This window comes from Panthera tigris, chromosome D1 (assembly GCF_018350195.1).
Source record: "Panthera tigris isolate Pti1 chromosome D1, P.tigris_Pti1_mat1.1, whole genome shotgun sequence".
NCBI lineage: Eukaryota > Metazoa > Chordata > Mammalia > Carnivora > Felidae > Panthera > Panthera tigris.
Genome location: NC_056669.1, coordinates 68,724,390 through 68,744,943, shown reverse-complemented (window position 1 = coordinate 68,744,943; position 20,554 = coordinate 68,724,390). Strand labels below are relative to the sequence as shown.

At 49.4% G+C, this 20,554-nt stretch overlaps 1 protein-coding gene across 9 annotated transcripts in view; it reads right to left on the bottom strand.

Moving 5' to 3' along the window:
• The window catches only part of TEAD1 (TEA domain transcription factor 1), a 261,367-nt gene that overhangs the window by 36,925 nt on the left and 203,888 nt on the right, over positions 1 to 20,554 (bottom strand). For 5 of the 9 annotated variants that reach the window (XM_042959706.1, XM_042959707.1, XM_042959705.1 and 2 more), the window contains 5 exons: positions 17,287 to 17,298; positions 16,319 to 16,453; positions 14,896 to 14,942; positions 13,959 to 14,020; positions 12,091 to 12,215 (listed from right to left, as the gene is read on the bottom strand). In XM_042959706.1, coding sequence (XP_042815640.1) covers positions 12,091 to 12,215; positions 13,959 to 14,020; positions 14,896 to 14,942; positions 16,319 to 16,453; positions 17,287 to 17,298 — 381 coding nt within the window. Of the gene's footprint in view, positions 1 to 12,090; positions 12,216 to 13,400; positions 13,439 to 13,954; positions 14,021 to 14,895; positions 14,943 to 16,318; positions 16,454 to 17,286; positions 17,299 to 20,554 lie in introns of all 9 variants that reach the window. The other 4 variants (XM_042959708.1, XM_042959701.1, XM_042959704.1 and 1 more) reach the window with 2 other exon arrangements.

Genomic DNA, 20,554 nt, shown 5'->3' with positions numbered 1-20,554 from the left:
AAGTTAAATTAGAATTCAGGATAAACATAATGATTCGCAGATGCATCAGATAGACTCTTCTTCTAAGGTTTCTATTTTGAGGAAGTTACCTTTGTGGCCGAGTGGCTGAAATGAACGGAGAAGGGCAGGCTGTCTTTGCCAAAGGAAACCGGGCACTGCCTCTCCAAAGCTGGTGACGTGAAACCAAACCCTGACTGCTGGCATCTGGGTGGCTTGATTCCTGCCAAGAGGTGACTTTGTTTCTAAGAATACAAAGGACTAAAGAAGGTATCCTGGAGACCACAGCAGTGAGACAAACAGCCTTCCCTCTCCCCTTAACTCAACCTGGGTAGGTTAGGAATCCCTCCGCCCCCAAATCCAGAAGACTGAAAGGAAGAGATCTACTGGATATGTTTGGGTTCAAGTTTTGACGCAATCAAAACTCTAAAAACCATTTGGTAAGGCTCTAACTACTTCCCATCCTGCCAGTTCTCCTTATAAGGGAAGAAGACCAGGGTGAATACCTGATTTCCCTTCCTCCTTCCCATACAAATCCCATTTTCTTTTCAGCAATGGTGGTTTCCCCAAAGCTAAAGGTGACACACAGCACCAAAAAAGGGCAATTCTATTATATAGGGCAGGAAACAAATATTGGCAAAAACAACACCAGTAGCAGCAACTAAAAATCTTAAGTATTGGGGGCAACGTATAAGCAGAAACAGGGTGAATGTCAGTAAGTCATGGACACTAAAGCCTAAGACTAGATTGCCTCGATACCAAAAAAGGTTAGCGTTGGTTTGTTCAATGATAAAAAAAAGTCTCCTGCGGTGGTAGGTGGATGTGTGGATTATCAACATTTCAATGACAACTACAGAAAAGGTGCTCATTCTGCATATTTCTTTTGTGGATTTCAGTGGAACAAACCAGCACTCCTATGGCCCATTCTATGCCAGGCACTATGCTAGACACAGGGAATCCATGAGCTAATAGCACAAAACCCTTTTCTTCACAGACCCTATAGAGTGACCATATGGAGCTAGTTTATTGCCTCCACAGTCAGAATCATGTATTTACCCATGTAAATAAATGTTCTCAGTGATTCCCATAGAGCAGGTTGGGAATAAAGACAGTCAACATTTCCTCTCTCGTATCACATGACTTAAATCAGCATTCACCTGCTCTTTTGATAGGAATGACTATTCTCCAGCACTAACCATACAGCGTTACTCATGAGCAAGGAGAACAGAGGTGGAACTCACGGGATGTGAATAAGGGTTCACGAGTCTAAGTTGGGAACCAAGATGAGAAACAAGTTATCCATCACGTCTGAGTGAGAGTTGAACACACTCAGGTTTGTAAAGGTTTCAGAAAATTAGCCCTGGCTCCAACTATTCCAGCTAGCTGCCGGAGGATGTTTTCACAAAATGAGGGAATAAATCACAAGAGGGAGATGGGGCCCTAATCCAGAAGAGGGGTAAGAGAATGCACAGGCTAGCAGCTGGGCCCCTGACCTGGACGGCAGCTGGTCCAGGGTGGATGGAGAGCCAGAGGGGTGCCACCAAGGGGACAATGGACTTGAAAGATCCCCTGACTTATGCGACCATCTGGAGAAGAGTATGAGAACTCTGTTAGAAACGTTGAGGATGAACTTGTATGGGCATGTAAAAACTGAATTAAAAAAAAAAAGAGGCAATGACAAATCCCAGGAAAAAATGTTTACAATCAAGAAAATGGTTCTAACACATCACACATTAACCATGCTGTATGTAAAATTTACAGGCTTGTGATACAAATGCTGAGTGTTAACCAAACCAAAAATTGTGACGTAACCACACTGGGGGATGGGCAGGAAAAAAGTGCTAAATTTATTTAGAGAGCTAAGTTGTGGTCTTCCATAGCGAGAAGTCAACAAAAAATGTCCAAAATTGATGGATTGAGATATACAGTATGATCATGTTATTTGGGAATACGGCAGTAACATACAAAGAAATAGCTGAAAGGCTTTATAAGTGCCTGTCCCTAAGAAGAAGGACCAGGAGGTGGGAAGACATGGGACAGAGGACCACTGCTTTTCTTTATAGGCTGAGTCTGGTTCAATTTGGCTTATATACAAAGCACACATATGACTTTATTAAATTAAATAAACAGCCAATCAGAAACTATCTTGGAACATCATGGAGTTTTTTTGAGGAAGAGAAAGAACTATAAACGGAAACAAAAATATTAAGACTTGTGCTTCAGGATGTTTATTCTAGTTGGCCACAGTTCCCTGGACTCAAAAGGAACTTGGTCAGATCACAGAGCCTTCCTATGGCTCAACTCCTCAGAATGACCGAGCAGAAACAGGCACCCTTGTCTGCCTGGACGGTTCACCAAAAACACCAATGTTGCACCAGCAAAGTCCCACCTGGATCAAGGAGGTCTCACAGCTCGGCAGCCCCTGACACAACCTTAATACACAGATTTCTTTTGACTTGGGAACATGCTCATTTTCTCTTTTCGTCATTACAATCCCTCTAGCCATTCTTCACAGCAGTATAAACAGTGACAAAGGTGAATGTTACCCTAAAAACTCAACAAAGCTAACTTGCAACGGGTTATTTAGCTACCCTGGGCTTAGCTACCCTGGGCGTTTAACAAAGGACTTTTCCTCCTCTCCCAAATCTGTTGTGAAGTCACTTTCTATCTTGCTCCCGGCTCTCCTCTCCTCTCTGCTGCTTGGGGAGGCTGCAGAGGGAGCCCCGAGGGCCCGAACTCTGGAGTCAGTCAGGGTCTGTGGCCAAATCTGGCGCGGGTGCCACTTCCTGGTGGGGGTCACTGGGGGTGGGGGGTGGGGTCCAGCCCTCTGGGACAGCTTCCACATGTGGAACGTGGGAGAAGCAGAGAACCCACCTTGAAGGAGCATCACAAGGGTTAAAGCAGATAATGTGTGGGAAATACATAGTGCTGTGCTTACACATAACTTGTTATTATCCTTCAGACTGGTCAGTGTCCACTCTCTGAAGTGCGCAGAACCTGTCCTTGAAAGTGCCCATCACCACAGATGAGATAAACCAGACTCCCCAAAGTGGCCACTCGGGTTTGATTTTGACTTTTTCTCCTTTTTGAAAAAAGAACTGCTACCGGATTCTATTTCAGGGACCTCTGATGAGGCAGTTCCCTTTTTGTGAAAAGGGGGAGAGAAAACCCCTGGCCCTAGGCCTTGGTGCCGCTTCCTCAGACACGCCCAGAGCTGCACTACACCGTCCGACATAAAGATGGCGGTCTTTTCCTAAACTTGTTTCAAAAATTCCAAGTATTTGAAGAACGTAGTAAAACCTTGAAAAATGACTGCTGTCAAATAATACCACCAGAAAAATCATAATCCACTTAGGAATTTAAAGAAACCAAGATGAATAACTCATGTCAAGGGATGCTAATGTACAAGTTGGAACAGAACAGGGACAAATCACCTACCTTTGCTTCCTGTCCCTCGCCTGCCTGGGCTCTGTCCAGACACCCCTCCCCCAGGGCAGCCTGGGCAACCTGCGATAACCCCTGGGCCCTGCAGGGAGTGGCTGTAGGGCCGAGCCAACCAGAATGACCTGCACATTCAGCGCCTGGAGGCAGTGGGGGGACGGGCAGGGCTTGGCCGGACTCAAACTCCGGTAGGGCCTCTCCTCAGCTAAGGGCTCAGAGGCACCAGCCCTATCCTGGCTACTTGGCTTCGTCCCCTGCCCTGTGCCCTTCTCAGAAACAAACAGCACTGAGAGCAAAGACTAAGGAGCAAGTTGGGTCTTTCCTGCCCAGATCTCACACCAGGATGCACCCCCTCGGCCCTGCCTCCCATTTCCACCACCACGTTTAGAGAGGGGCTGCTGCTTTCTCAGAGAGAAGCGGGTCTTCCCCGCAGAGGTGCAGCTGCAAAGGCCCGTGGGCCGTGCGCGGGGACGGCAACCGGGCAGGAGGCGGGCGTGGGGAGCTGACCCACCCCAGAAAGCAGATGGAAGCCTGGCCGGGCCTCTGTGAAACGTCCATAAAACCCAGATTTCCAGATGCTTTCAATTGCCTCATCCCCCAATGGCAATGAAAAAGGATGGCAAGTGCCCAGCGCAGCTCCCACACAAGGGTAAACCACCCACCGCTGTGAGAGGGTACAGCTGGGTGAGGATGGGCAGCGGGGACCGCCGGGCAGCACGCAAGACAGAGCGGGGGAAACCACAGCACACCACACTGAGCTGTCACCCAGGAACACCGCCTCACTTGTGTCCTTCCAGAAAAACCTGGGGGGAGAAGCATTTAAACCCTGGGCGCAGCCAACCGTCGGACCAGCTGTAGCCTCCCTTGGAGAACCGGGAAGGCCAAATGTGCGCTCTGACCATTTATTCCAAGCACGTGGGGCGTCCATTAACAACACAGGGATTAGAAGCCGGGCTTTGGCGTTGCTGAGCGGTGTGGCCTGGGGCAAGTTGCTTAACCTTTCTGAATCTTGACTCCCTCATCTGAACACAGATGACACCTGGCTGGCTCTTCTCCAGGGGTCAGTGTGAAGGGCAAACGAAACAGTAAACAGGACAGTTCTGTGTGAGCCACAGGGAGCTGCTTCCTAAACAAGTTTAGGAAAAGGTGCTGGTAGGCAGGTCTGCTGTTCATGAGATCCACCTGCCACGCCACGAACTGGGGTGCGAGGAGGAGCCTCTCTCCTGAAGGACTGGCAACTGGATCTGGCCAAACAGCCGTTTCCTGTGAATGCACGACCCCATTCTGAGATGAAGCGCTGCCTCAATAGCCACCGCAGGGCCTAGAAACTCCTCCAGAGAAACCCTGCCCTAAGTCTTCACCCTGCCCGTGATACAGGCAGGGATTCTCCTGGCAGTCCGTGGAGTTTTAACCTTGCTTCGGAGCTCATTCCTTTATTTTTCCAATCGACTCCCCATCCAAACCACCTGCCTTTCTTTTTGCCACAGGCCTCATCAATGGTACATGTCCTTCGAGCTGCACCGGTCACATTTTCCAAACCAAAACCAGGATCTGTGATCCAACCAAGGAATTTTCGTTGATCTGTGAATTTAGGCCGTTGAAAGGAGCTATAAAAATACGAAAATTAAATTGCTCCTGGGGCCACAGTGACCACCTGTCTTCGTGGAAAAGAATAAGGTTATCTGCGGGGTAACCTGCAGAACTGTAGGTGGGCTCCCCGGAGGGGTGGGGCTGGGGTGCACATCCTTGTCCTCGCAAGATCGTCCCAGTCCCGGTCCCCTCCATGTCACGCTGCGAGGAAATGCACGGAAGAATGCTTAGAACATAAGATCTCCCTGAATGGTGGTTACTGCTTCTACATTTCCTCAACCTCCTTAAACCATGGGCTTTGGATTCAGACAAACTTCAAATATCTGGCCACGCCATCTAGAAGCTGATTACTAGGCTCAACTACCTAAGGACGCTGAGGTTCTCTGTTTCCAATACCCACTCCAGCCAAGTTCATTTTGACAAGAAGCAAGAGCATTAGCAGACTGGCCAGCTCCTAGCAATCCTGCTTTCTTCTCTGTTCCACGGCTCTTCAAATTACAGCGCCATCCCTGGTCTCAAAAACACAGTCATCCCATTATGCTCTTCCTCCCACAGCTAATTAATCCCCAAGGCCTTTTAATTTTATCAACACGATGTCGCTCCCCTCTGACATTCTCTGTTTTGTATCCCCCTGGGCATGTCCAGGCCACTGCCTTGGTTTGGTCCTTGCCACATTACCTGGACTGGAAAGTCACTCCTCTCCCCCAGCCTGCTTTCTAACCAGTTGCCAAGGTCATTCTCCTGGAACACACATCCGACCACATCTTGTCTTTCAAAAGAGGAGTGAGGATATTCACATTACCCAGTATATGTATTAAAATCTCTGGGAGGACTCACAACAATAGAGTAACAGTGGTTACCTACTTGGGGTAGGATAGGCATTAGAAGGACGGGAAGTCTCCCTCCATTCTTTTATGCTTATAGATTTGGGGCTGTGTGTATGTATTCAAATCATAATTAATCATAATTAATTAAAAAAAATCATGCTATGGGGCGCCTGGGTGTCTCAGTCAGTTAAGTGTCGGACTTCGGCTCAGGTCATGACTTCATGGTTTGTGAGTTCGAGCCCCGTGTCGGGGTCTGTGCTGACAAGCTCAGAGCCCGGAGCCTGCTTTGGATTCTGTGTCTCCCTTGCTCTCTGCCCCTCCCCCACTCATGCTCTGTCTCTGTCTCTCAAAAATAAATAAACATTAAAGAAAATTAAAACAAAAATCATTCTGGCTCCCCGCTGAATTTCAACAGGATCCAAACCACCTGGTGAGCATAGCCTCTCGAGCCTGGTCCCTTCCTTGTCTCTGGCCCAACTTCCTGCTACATTACTACAAGGCGCTCAGGTCTTAAGTAGATTTGTGGAATTGTCGACATGTCCAGGGATCCTACTCACGTTCACTGTCACAGCAATACAGTGAAGACCATTATGTCCATGAACAGACTGGAGTCAGGCTGAGTCCACTGGTCCCCAATCTCACACAGCTGGTAAGAATTCAGATAGAGCCTTCTCGTTCCACCAGAATACACATGTTGCCACTACAGCATGATGGGAGATGTGTTCTAAAGTCCAGGTGGCAATCTTCTTTCCCTCTTTTACTCCTTTGCCCCAAATCCTGAGAAGAACCATGGTGTCCCAGGTTGGAAAAGGAGCTCGGGGGAGACCCAGCCCAACTCTCTACCCAAGGTGAAGGGCACTGTTTACATCCAGCCTGTGCTTAGGGAGCTCACAGTTTGGAAGGCAGCGGTCTTTCTGTTTGAGTAATTTCTTTATTTCTTCAAAGGTACAGTGAGGTGGTTAAGAACACCGACTGGAGCCAAACCTTGGCATGGCCACTTCCTGCTGATGGATCTTGATAACGTACCCTCGTGTTTCTGAGCCTCTGTTCCTTTACTGACAGACTGGAGAGAAGAACAGTATCCATGTCAACATACTTGGCATACGGTGCTTTTAAAACAGCTCAGTCAGTGCCAGCAACAGTCATCGCTGCTCTAGTGAGTCGAGGTGTGCTTTCCCTGTTCAGGGAAAAACCTGTACCCGTCACAGAGCTCCCCTCCTTTTTCTGCAAAGCAATGCTGCTTCCCAACCAAAAGAGAATACTCTCCTTGTGCCTCCTTCTCCAATCCACCGCCTTCCCTTCTCTGGCTGTATTAACTCCTACCTAAGTAAACTCACACACTCTCTTCCTGCATATGGTGCTGCTTGCCCTGGCATCCAGAACAATCCTGTGCCTGGGAAGTCTGAACCAGTGGGGGGCTGCCAGCTGTGGGGCCGGATGTGGCCCGGGCTGCAGGAGGGCTGGAGGAACCTGCCGCGTCCCAGGGTAGGGAATGGAGGAAGTTGGCTAGGCTTTATCAGGAAAAACCACTCCCCGCGCACAGACGGTGAGCCCAGGTTTTCATCCGCCTAAAGGAGCAGCTGGCTCCCTCGGCCAGATTTCAGGCAAGGTGCTTCTAAACAGCCCACCCTGGGTGGAGGATCTTGCACTTAACACTCGGAAGTCCTTTGATACGCAACAGTGAAATCATGCAGAAGAGTGCATTTTCAAGCATTACTAACCACTTCTAAAATAGTCTTTGTCGTTTCGATTCTTCCTCCCTTTCTTCACCCTCTGCTGTTTTTCTCTTAGCTTCAAGTGGAGCCAAAGGTAACAGAGGGACTGACTTGCTGGTTTTCCACCAATATAAACAACCACCGATTTGGGGAAATGCTGCCGTCTGGTTTGTACACGATGCAGAGCCAGCAGGGGGCGCTCGCCGCCCGGATTACTCTTCCTTCGCTTCTCACAGATTTCGCGGAGCTACGGACTACAAAATGAAGATACAAGTGGATCTTGCAGCTCTTTGGTCATCGTCTCCGGCTGCAGAGTCAGCAGGCCTGGACCTCCATCCCGTGTCCAATGTCAAGTGACTGCCTAACATGGGGCAGGCTGTGTCACAGGATTAAATAAAATGATGCACGGTGTCGGCCACTGCCTCTACTGTACTGCGGAATATTACCAGCAGCCAGTATCGCCGGGGATGGCAGTCAGGAAGAAGTCTTCAGTGGCGGCAGTGGTGATGCGCGTAGTGCGCCGAAGAGTGACTTTCCAGAAGAGCTGGTACCAGGGAGGCCGCCCTAGACTGGGGATGTGGCAAACCAGGTTCTCCTCTTGCCTCTGTTGCTACACAAGTGTGTGTTCGTGCCTCATCTCCTCCTGGGGGAGAGTACCGGCAGGGTTCAACGCTGGCCACGGCCACCCTTAAACCAGCTATCTCTCCAGGCCTCTTCTATAAAAAGGAATAGAATTACCAACCTCACAGGGCTGTGATAAAGATGAAAGAAATCACTAGTGAAAAACAGCACAAGACGCAGGGCATTCATTTATTTGTTTGCCTTTTGTCACCACTGCCTATAAGCCCGTGACTCCAAGGAGCCTGAGCCCTGAGAAAGAAGTGGGGGGGTGGGGGCACATCTGTATGTGTGTACGTGTCTAATGTTAAATTCTAAACACTGTATACATCCCAAATTGTTAAAAGATACCAGTTGAGTTTCTTTTAGATGGCTTTACAATTTCCTAGAGTTGGAACAAAAATACAGTAAAATTAAAGCCCGAGAAGCACAGAAAGTCTGAGAGCCAAAGAAACCATCCACAAGCTCCACGTTTTTCAGTGTGACCTTGGGCCCGAAGTGTTACATTCATTGTAACAGCACCCTAGCGCTCTGTAGTTGCAAAATAAAGTACACATTATGTAATCTGAGAAGCTGGTGCTTGAGACCCTCTCACTCAGCTTTAAATAGTTTTGTTAATTCTCCCCCCCAAATTTCAATTAGTCACCTTGTTCTCCCAAGGTTCCCCTGCTTCCTCCTTTGGTAAGACTCATCCTTCAAGCCCTCACGTTTCTCCTAAAATTAACCCATATGCTACTATTCACAATCCCCCGTGTATTCACTTGTACACATTAAATCCATTTGTGTACCCCTGCAAACTAAGGGTCCAGAACCCAGGAATGTGAGGAGCCACATCAAAAGTGAGACTGGTGTTTACAAAGGAAACGACATAATTTCACAACAGTGATACAGCTTTGGTTGGCACTGACAGACATACTTTTAAAATCATGACGCAAGCCAGCAACACCAACATATGTATTAGATGGTATTATTATTTTCAGAAATTATACTTTTTTAATCTAAAGGACGAGTAATTTTCACACTGTGAAAGACTGTTATATTCACTTCAGCACCAACATCACTCCACATGGGTGTGTGTGTGTGTGTGTGTGTGTGTGTATGCACTTCTGGTTTGTCTTCTCTAGAACACAGCCTCTATGACAATGGGGATTAGCTTCCTCTGCTGTTGAATCCCTAACACCTGAAACAGTGTCTGGCATGTAGTTAGTGTTTAAAACGTAGCTGTTGAATGAATTCCAATTTCTTTCAGTCCCCAACTCGTGTCCCCTTAAAATATAATTATGTTCTCAAGAGGCCCAAGGGTGTTGACTCACGCCAGGCCTTGCATTTATTTCAGGGCCTCTGAAGTCATGTGCTAAAGTCCAGTCTTTAGAGCCAAACCTTTTCCTCCATCGGTAAAAGGCCAAATCCAGTCGAACCAGTCGGATTATCATGTGTAATCCTAAACATGTACGAAACACTTATCTCTGGACTGTATTCCAAGGAGGTGGTGGGTCCTGCCTTTACAAAACTGTTTACCAACTTTCACTTACTCCTTTATATACTCAGAGTCATTACGTCTGGAATGTTCTTCTCCCTTATTCTTCCTCGGGCTAGATCAATCCTCTACCTAAGGTTACTTCCTCAAGGGAGTCTGCCCTGTGCCGTTAATCGCTCGTGGCATTCGATGCTCTTGCTTCTGAAACCCCACCATACTTCACAATGACCTCTTCATGAGTGGGTGGTGCTTTGTGTGTGTCCCCCCATTAGATGTTGCACCCGTGCATGCATGCGCAGGTGTTCGTAAATGTTTACAGATTGGACTGAAGGAATCTAGGGATTCACAACGTGAAGCCAAATCAACACTAACAACAACAAAAAGAGAGACTAGAGATTCCGGGCCCTAATGGGTCCATGATTGGAGAGGACAGTCACAAGACGGGGCTGCCATAAGCATTTTCATTAAAAAAAATTTTTTTTATTGCGATAAAACATTCTATCGTGTTTTAACCAGGGAAAACAACTACCATCTTGGGACTTTTGCTTCCCAGTGCATCGGAGTTCTGGTCCTTAAAAAATGGTCACATGCAAAGAGAGAGATTTGCCACACAGGAGATATGTGTACTAAAGAGAGAGAACTTCAAAACTGGGGATGGTTTACGGTAGTCAAAAGAGTATAACGGAATAGATTTGGGCTCCTGATCCCTCTGCTTATTTGCTAAACATCTTAAGTTGTCTTAACATTGTCTGGGCCCGGTTTCTTCATCTGTAAAATAGGGCAAACAATTTAGTCATGGGGCCCTATGGGGACAGAATGAAATAATCGATTACAGCGTACTCTGTAAGGAACCAGGTGCCATACAAACACACGTGATGCAAAGTGAAAAGCATTCCTGGGCCGAAACCCAGACTTTGGCCAAAGAATCCTCTGTACTTTCCAGAAAGAAGAAGAAACAAAGAATCAGGAGGATAATCTTCATGTTTGTTCATCTCAGTGCCTCTCACAGAGAAAGATTTTAAGCCATCGCCACCACCCTTCTTATAAAACCGCTCAGCCACGTAAGAAGAGCGATCCAGCTGGCCCTTCCCTCCCTGGCCCCAGTAACTTGCCTCAATGGGCCCAATGATTTACTTTACATCCCTTTCTTCATTTTCTTCCCCTAGTTTTGGAGCAGGCTCTATTTTACTACCAGCTCCCAGAGTTCACAATTTGTAGACAGAAGTGTCAGCGGTCCACACACAGGCTCCCCCTAGGTCTCCACTCTGGTGATGGCTCGCGGTGTCTCCCTGATGCCACCATCAGAGGCTCTCCACTGAGCTCAAGTACAAACACCCCGGAGAGGTCACCTCCAATCGTTCCATGTGCTGGTATTTACGATGGATGGTGAACTCACCCGTGATACTTTCTGCTGACGAGGGAATGACAGCAAGGCGGTGAACTCACAGGAGCCTGGGACCTCTGGGCATTGGGAGCCCGAGATTGGGGCTGGGGCGGGGGGTGGGGGGAGGGTGAGATAGAGTGTGCGGAAAGAAGTTGGTGAGGATCCCGAAGACAAACCTCCTGATTCCTGCATTTTTGCCGTGGGCTCACCCACACACAGATGCAATGCTCATTCTCACAGCCAAGGAGTGGGAGTGAAGGAAGGGTCTGGGGCTCATCGGGTAGGAAAGAAGGGAGGCTCACATATGTATGGGAAATGATGGCGCAGGCTGAGAAACAATGGTATGGCGGGTGCTGGATGGGGTGGTGAAGACAGAAAAGAAGAAAATGACACACAGAGTCCAGATGCCATTGTGACTGGTATTTATATTATAATGCAACGCGTTCTGTATCAAACTGCTAAAATACCATCTTGTTACTTCTCCTTAAGAAGAGAACCACTTGCTATCTTGAGAAAACAAGCAAAGACAGTATAGAATAACTAAGCTAAATGCTTAGGCTTGAGTTTTAAAGACAGGAATTGGAATCTCGCATCTAATAGGTATTACCTGTGTGACTTTTGAGAGGTTAATCTCTCTGTTTCCTCATCTGTCAGATGGTACCCGCCCTTGTAGGGTTTTTGTGGGGATAAAAAGTGACCATGTATATAAACAGCTTTGCACAGTGCCAGCCACATGTCAGGGTTCAGTAACTGCCACCTACTGTTACGTTTTATTAAACACAAGAGCCTATTAAGGCCTTTCCCTTCCAGCTCCAGCCTTCCCTGGAGTTTGAGGCACAGAGCATTTGGCTCTAAAATTCTACCTATTTGTCAACACAAATACCTTTCTACTTAATTGGAAGTCGGCCTGGCTCATCTCCCACAGGCCCGTTTACATGCAGGTTGTTTGTCAGGCATGAGGCAGGGGGAAAGGAGAAGGAAGGCAGAGGCGGGAGAAGGTGAACAGGATGGGATTCAAGGCACACCTCGCAGTACACTCACCGAGTCTGGGTCTCGCTGCTGTTCGAGGAAGGCTGAGAATTCCACCAGGCGAAGTTTGGTTGTGCCGATGGAGCGGCCCTGCCAAGCTGGGACTGAGGGAGCTGGGGCTGACGCAGGCTCAAAACCTGAAAGACCAATCGTCACCTCTAAAGGAGGCTGTGAGCCTCGTCCCCTTGGGTCTCGTGCCAATACTGGGGCAGGGCCCTGCACAACAGCTGAGCCGGGAGGAAAGGCCAACAGTCCCCCTCCGCCAGAGTCCAGGGGTAGAATTAAGTCAGGCGGTGGTGGGGTTCTGGCCAAGGACCCCGGAGGCACAATGGTCATGTGGCTCCTCTCAAAGCCAACTTCAGCCCAGCTTAAGGGTTGGAAGACACCTCACCCTGGATAAGGGGCCCAGCTGGGGACCAAGGCCAGAGAGGCTGAAAGAGCCCAGGTGAATCCTGCAAAGATCCTCTGAGACACTGGGACTACCGGGCACTTCTTGTGTTGGCTCATCTCCCTCCTTCCCTCCCTCCCTCCCTCCCTCCCTCCCTCCCTCCCTCCTTCCTTCCTTCCTTCCTTCCTTCCTTCCTTCCTTCCTTCCTTCCCTCCTTCCTTCCTTCTCTCCCTCCCTCCTTCCTTCCTTCCTTCCTTCCCTCCCTCCTTCTCTCCCTCCCTCCTTCCTTCCTTCCTTCCTTCCTTCCCTCCCTCCTTCCTTCCTTCTCTCCCTCCCTCCCTCCTTCCTTCCTTCCCTCCCTCCTTCCTTTCCTCTCTCCCTCCCTTCTTCCTTCCCTCTCTCCCTCCCTCACTCCTTCCTTCCTTCCTTCCCTCTCCCTCCCTCCCTCCCTCCTTTCTTCCTTCCTCTATCCCTTATTTATTTATTTATTTATTTATTTATTTATTTATTTATTTATAGCACGAGAGCAGGGGAGGGGCAGAGAGAGAGGGAGAAAGAGAATCCCAAGCAGGTGTGGACAGAAGCCTCCCAACACAGGACTCAGTCTCATGAACCAGGAGATCATGACCTGAGCCAAGATCAAGAGTCGGACACTTAACCAACTGAGCCACCCAGGCGCCCCCCAACCCCCAATCTCTTTTCCTAAGACTGTGGTCATAAGCACTACAGAATTCTCTCTCTCTCTCTCAGAATGTTCCATGGCATCAGAAAAGAGGGTAACACATGAACACACGTCCCATCTGGGGATAGTTCAGCTGAGTGACTCCAGGCGCACAGGTGGGGGATGGGGCAGGTACGCCGGCAAGATTTGGGTTTCCAGGTCAAGCCTTCCCTGGAAACTCTTCGTTAAAGAAAGGGTGCAAGGAACTGAAACCTACTGACATAAGGAAGGGTAAATAAACCCTATCTGCTCTCAAGACGTGGACTGCCCAATCCAGCCTGTTTATGATGAGGAAGGAACCACCACAACTTCCCCTTCCAAGGGTGACCCAGGGTCTTGGCGAAAGTGATGGGCTTCCCTTTTCTTTCTTTTTTTTTCTTCCCACTTTGCAATTGAGATATAATTGACATATCTAAATCTTTCTCCCTTTCTTTTTGTTAAGTAAATTCTCTGCCCAATGTGGGACTTGAACTCATGACCCCAAGATCAAGAGTCACATGCTCTACTGACTGAGCCAGCCAGAAGCCCCTGGCTTTCCTTTTCTGTAAAAACCCATCTGAAGAGCCCCTGGGCGGAGACTGGGGGCACTGGACACATCCATGACCCTCCTGACTCCCAGCCTTAAGGAGAGTAGGGGTGAGGGAGGGGCACCCACGGACCTACAGGGTGGGGGGGTGGGGGTGGGGGTTGCACTGCCGTGGAACACAGTGTGACGGGCTGGCTGCCAGCTGCGTGGGACATTCTCCACAAGGGAGCCGCTGGGAGACTCACCTGGAATGGGGGCTGTGACCGCTGGCTGGATGGGGTAGGCCTGCTGCACGAAGGGCTTGACGCTGGGGGCGGAGGGGCGGACAGAGTCATAAATCAAGACTATAGCAGTGGCTACTCTACTCCCCAGGTCTTGCCTTGGCCTCCCAGTGCTGGGGCCCAACCTGCCACCCCCCACCCCCCACCCCCCAATTAAGGTTCCCTGCTTGCAGGTGGTAGCACAGCCCAGGCAGAGCTCTGCCAAGACAGAGACGGTGACTCCCTCTGATTGAGACGGGCCAGCATGGTGCTGGGGACCCAACCATCAAGCCTCACACCGCTTCAGTGGGACAAGCTGGAGAGACCCCAGCACGATTCCTGTATGCTGTGACATCTACTGGACCCTCTCTTCTCATCCCTGCCACGACCCAGGTCAGGGGTCACCACTCCCAGGCAAGGTTTGGGACGTGCTTCAGGCTCCTTCTCTTGGCCAAACAGCTCAAGTTCTTTTGAGAACAGGTGGGCAGGATTTCCTTTCTGTTTTTATCTCCAGACCACCCTCAGCTTCCAGTTTACAAGGCCCGCTTCAAGCAGGATGGTCTCTTAGCTGCCCTTACCACCGGGAAAGCCAGCATGGGCTGGGCTATAGGATCGCCTCCACCGCCCTCTCTCAGGAAGGCACTTCTCAGGAAGACCCCGGGCTCTGCCTCCAAAGCCATGAAGGGACGGGGCCTCTCTCCCTGTCTCCCGCTGGACACTAATACTTAAGGTGGCCGTGAGCTGGACTTAAGCAGTCTCTTTGCTGCTACTGGCCTCGGTGGATAATGGGAGATGACTCTGGCGATCTCAGGTTAAATCTCCTTTCTCCCGCAAGCCCCGAGGCAGAGTCATCCTAGAGAAACGCCACCCGGGGTTGGGCTGTGACCCTTGCCGTCACTGAGGAGCCCCTCCTTGCACTTACTCTTGTGAGGATCCCGGCTGCCCTGTTTGTATCATTCCTGGCCAGAACTAGAAGGCAAAACGCAAGAGGTGTCAGAATTAGGAGTTCACATCGAAGCACTGTTCGGGATGCCTACACACTGCAACCCCTGCTAAATAAAGACAGTGGGTTCAGACCCTCCATCAGCTGCACGGTGACCCTCTCTCGACGTAGATGTGGCCACCGATGTGCACACGATGGCAGTGGCATCCTTGGCCTGGCAGCCCAGGGCTCCTCCTCCAGATCAGTGCCCTGAGGGCAGGGACCAGGCAGCAGCTTCTCCATGTTTCCCTGACACCTAACAGAGATCTGGGCACATTACAGGTGGGCTCACAGATATTCTGTCTGACTGCTTTATCCAGGCACACCCCCCACCCCCCTTCCCCCTCCCCTTCTCTTCCTCCATTCTTTTTTTTTTTTTTTAACGTTTATTTATTTTTGAGACAGAGAGAGACAGAGCATGAACGGGAGAGGGTCAGAGAGAGAGGGAGACACCGAATCCGAAACAGGCTCCAGGCTCTGAGCCATCAGCACAGAGCCTGAAGCGGGGCTTGAACTCACAGACTGTGAGATCATGACCTGAGCCGAAGTCGGACACTTAACCAACTGAGCCACCCAGGCACCTCTCTTCCTCCATTCTTAAACCCTCCCTGTGTAACATTCTGTCTCCACAGCTCACAGCACCGAGGGCCCAGCTGGGAGAGGACAAAGCTCTGAGCAAGAGGCCAAAAGCTCCGAGAAGCAATGCGGACACCTCCTTTGCTGTAAGCTTCCCTGAGGCTTCTGGTGCCTGCCGACCCCTGCTGGAGAGGCGGCCTGTTGTAAAAGGAGTTGCAAAAGGAGGCATAAGGCTCCGGGTTTGAGTCCTGAGGTCACTATCTATGGGACTGTGATCAAATTCCCCAAACTCTTGTTACTCCGTAACCTTGTCTGCAAAACGGCAACAATAACTAGAACCGCTGAAGATGATTTCAAAGATTAATGGGATTATAACAAACATTCAACTTCTCAGCCCTTGGTAGGTGCAAAAGGAAAATGGTAACAGAATACTTTGTCCCTTTAGGGCTTAGTTCCCTTAAAGTGACCCCGAGGACACAGGAAAAGAGATGAAGGGCCAGGAAAAAAAGCAGAAGCAGCAGGTCACAACCCAGAAGGGCACTGGCAAAGTAATGCCTAATCCCACGTCTGCAGGGACCAAGGATGCCTTCCTCTTCCTTTCTCTCCAGGCCCCCTCCCTCCTTCTCTCTCCAGCTCCTTTTACCACTTTGCCCCCGGCACCATCAGCTGGCCACAGGTAGTCCCTCCCTCCCCTACCCGGGAGCCAAGAACAAGCGCCAGGTGGATGGCTTCACGCCCGGCCCCTCACCCCTGGGGGCCACCACTACAGGACCAGCTTGTGACTTACCCCCGGCGCCCCCGGGAAGGCGGGGCGTGGAATCCCAGGCAGCCCCAGCTTGTTGTGAATGGCGGTGGCCGAGACGATCTGTGCTGACGACATGGCGGCCATGTGCTGCAGGGCCTTATCCTTGGCAGTCTGATCCTTGAAGGTGACAGTGACACACAGACTTAATACAGAACACAGGGCTACCAGGCAGCTTCCACAGGCACAGCCACGAGCACATGGACTAAATACAGAGCCACAAGAGAGGCCGGAGAAGCAAACATGCACGGATAAATAAACACAGCCAGAAGGCTAAAACACACTCGACCTACCGTTAACTCTGAACCTTTACTGAGACTACCCAGTGGCAAGGTTTTATAAAAAAAAAAAAAAAAAAAAAATGTTTTTAATCTGTTTTTCAACAGAATGGGAAGCCTCTGAGAAGAGTGGACAGCGTATTTATTTTTCCAGCTTCCATAGGGAGATTTCTCCAATTACTTAACACATTCAAGGCAAGGGCGGGGGGGGGGGGGAGGCCTTGCTTTTAAGCATACGGATGGGAGAAGGGGGCGTAAAGAGGGGTGGCTGTGGATCTGGGGTAGGACCATCCACAAGGTGCGGGCAGGCCCCATCGGTGTGCACAGTCACGGGGCCGCACTCCCAGGGGCTGCTGGAGTCATGCGAGGCCCAGAAGCCGTGGCAGACACCTGGTGAGGGGAGGTTGGGAGGCAGCAGGGCGGGCAGGGGGCCAGGACGGGGCCAAGCAGCATGCTGGCGGGGTGCATGCTTTCTCAGGTATCCCCACCATGGGGCTAAGGCCACACGGGTTCTCTCTACAGCCGAGAACACAGGGGCTGCTACCGGGTAAGTGGTTTCTCCCTTCCCTGATGGGTCACTTCTAGAAAAGCCAAGGCTGATAACACAAAAGCTAGCCAAAAAGTCTGCCAAGCACAGCTAAAATACAGAATACTCAATGTGGTGAAAATACTTACCATGCTTGTTACCTGGATACAACAATAAACAATTTGTTAAAAGAATTGCGGACAAAAGCAGGGGTATTTTTCTTCTTCACTTAAAAAAATACATATATACTTATACAAACACAAAATATTGGGTACAATAAAATGCATAGGAGTGTGGGTCTTTTTTTCACATTTTAGGAGGGATGTCTGACCCAGATAACTAGAAGGGCGATTACCAACCATTCCAACCTTTCAGAAACTACTCCCAACCCCCTTCGAGCTGGTTCTGTGGCTTCCCCAGTACAGATGGAGAAACGGTCAGGCAGGTCCTGACGGTACAGGCTTCATGCTTGGGAAACAAGTCAAGGTTCCTCCCGGCTGCTAACAGAAGGTCTATACAATCTATACCAGGCCCAGGCTCCATCAGAGCAGGAACAAAATGGGGACAGTAAAGTAAAGACAGCACCCACCACGGCTGCCATTCAGAGTCAGCCAGTGAGTGAAGGTCAAGGGGAACTTCAGGCTGAAACAGCCCTGACTTGGCTTCAATGTGTACAGATTTACCCAGAGGTGACACAGAAGCATGCTGAGGTGCCAAAGGCAAAGCCAAAAGGAGAAATTTAAACACGAACAAGCAAAAACCAGAAACAAAAAAGAGAAAGCCCCCAAAGCCTACAAAATAACTACTAGGGGCTTCTAAGAAAGATCAAATTAGGTGCTCCCAAGGTATAAGACAGACATCACTCTGCCCCGTAATTGCCAGAACACCGCATGAATTTGCAAAAAGCTTACGCTGCCCCTTGACAAAGAGCCTAACACTTGCATAAAATTTGACACTTGTCACATTTCTCTGGCTCTCAACTGAAAAAGTAAGGAGCCTCATGTCGCAGCTTTTTGGCTGGCACACGGTCATTATGGTCATCTCGAAAGGCACGTGCTACAGCTGAATGGCACCACAAAGGGCCCAGGAAGCCTGCAGGATTGCTCGTCCCCAGTGGAATGGCACCGGGGGACTAGAATGGTGCTTTACTGCCTCTGGTCAGATGACATTCTTTGAGCTGAGCCTCCATTTGCTAATTTGCTGAAGGCTCTACCTAAAGCTAGCTTTCTCTGTCAACATTTTTGCTTCCTTCCTTCCTTCTCCTTCTCTCTCTCTCTCTCTTTTTTTTTTTTTAAGATCTGAATCATTTCAGATACTGCGATGCTCGTAAAGGACAAAATCATGATGATGGTGGAATAAACTGACTAGGTATATAAGTGCCCTAAACCCAGCTGAGCCTGACACACACACAGATCCCAGCTCCAGTCCATCTGTTCCTACCTAGCTGGTCCCGTGGTTTCACCTGCCACCTGCCCCCTCATCATCCCCGCAGAAGGTGATCCACATGTGTGAACAGAAAACCCGGCTCTAGTCACACTACAGCCCGTCTCCGTCAGAAGTGCCCTGACACGAATACAAACACATCAGTTTTCTTCTGGGCCCGTCACTTTGTACTCCAGCCCCGAAGCCACCTAGCCCCTAATGAGAGGTTACGAACGCCTCTCAAGGTGATTTCTGAACTGAAGTAATGCCACAGGTCTCACCACAGGCGCCTTGCACTGAGAGGAACAAGCCTCACAGCTTCTCCGGGGCCCAGGCTAGGGGAGCTGGGACAGCGCAGCCCAGACTTCTCGCAGGCCTGGCTGATGCAAATTCTGAGGAATAACTACAAAAGATCTGTGGGCTTGGCTCTATCCCAAAAGCACCATCCTCGGGGCGCCTGTGGGGCTCGGCTGGCTAAGCGTCCGACTCTTGACTTTGGCTCAGGTCATGATCTCAAGGTTCCCGAGTTGGAGCCCCGAATCGGGCTCAGTGCTGACAGCACGGAGCTGGTTTGGAATTCTCTCTCCCTCCCTCTGTCCCTCTCTCAAAAATAAATAAAAACTTTTTCTCTCTCTCAAAATAAATAAATACTTCAAACAATTTTTTTTTTTTTTTTAAATTTCAAATGCACGTCATGGGCCTCTCTCAGACCTGAGAGTCCCCTGTTGATGAAAGGCTGACGACGGGGGTGATTTGGCACGCCCAGATACAGTGTGTTTGCACACACTCGGGTGGATGGAAGGACTCAAGAATTAAAAGTCCAGGTCCAAATAGAAAGGACTCCCCCACATCTCCATGGCCCATTTTTATTCTACTAGAGGTGCTGGAGATGTTCCCCTGTGCTGCGCTGACTGAAAAGTTCTTCGAAGAGCTCATGAAAGTTTGATGCTTTTTTTTTTTTAAAGGAAATCAGTCAAGGGGGAAAGGAGCAAAGTCACCAGCTTTTGTATGTCACACAGCTTCGGAACATGGCCGTTTCCTTTTGCTAAACACAGTAAGGTTGGACTCTTACTGCCCAGCGTTCCAGGACGTGCCTGAATGGGACACACGTCCGGAAGCAGGAGAGCAAATCAGTGGTTCCTAGCTCACCAGGTTGTTCCGTGCCAGTAAAAGGAGCCTCTCCAGGCTGGCTTGAACCTGCCTCGGCCTGACGGTGGTAGTGGGTTGCGTTACCTTGGGCAAGTCATTGAATGCTCTAATTTTCTTCATCTATGAAACAGAGTTGTACTTTATTCTCTAAAGCCTTTCTGGCTCCAAAAGTATTTGTGGCGAGGACTGTGAGTTCCATTTATAAGCAAATACGTCTTAACACACACAGCCGGAAACCACCGGCGAAAAGATAGTAAGATGTTAAAATTTGGGCAGCTTCCTGGCCACCTATCCTAACAGAGAGAAAGCCAAGCGTGGACAGGAAATTTTATCTCAAGTAGAGGTTCTTTCTGCACTTGACCTAGCTATTTGAGAATAGGCAATTTTCTGCAAATGGACTAAAATGTCTATACCTCTGATTTCCTTCCTTTTTGAAGTGGAGACACTCTACCTACTCATCTAATTTTAGAACATCTCCCCGTTTATCTATGATATGTATTTGAAAATTAAAAGGATTAAATTTTATTATTTAAAATCTAAAGCAACCCTGCAGATAATAAGCACGGCAAGCGAGATCCTGAAATCAGAACCGACAGCCTGGCTGTTGACCCACTTAATCTGAAATGGGAGTACGGAACGATGCCAAGCTGAGATTTCAATGGAAGGGCCTCTAAATTGTCATTTGCAGCCTAGAGATACAAGCCTGGCTTGGAAGAAATTATAACTCTAAGTGTCAGACCTGAGTAAATTGCTTCTCTGTGTCACTCTGGTCCAATATCCTGGACTTTTGGGCGTCCCACTCCATCCTTACCACTCACCCCAGAATAAAGGGGGCAGGGCGGTTGT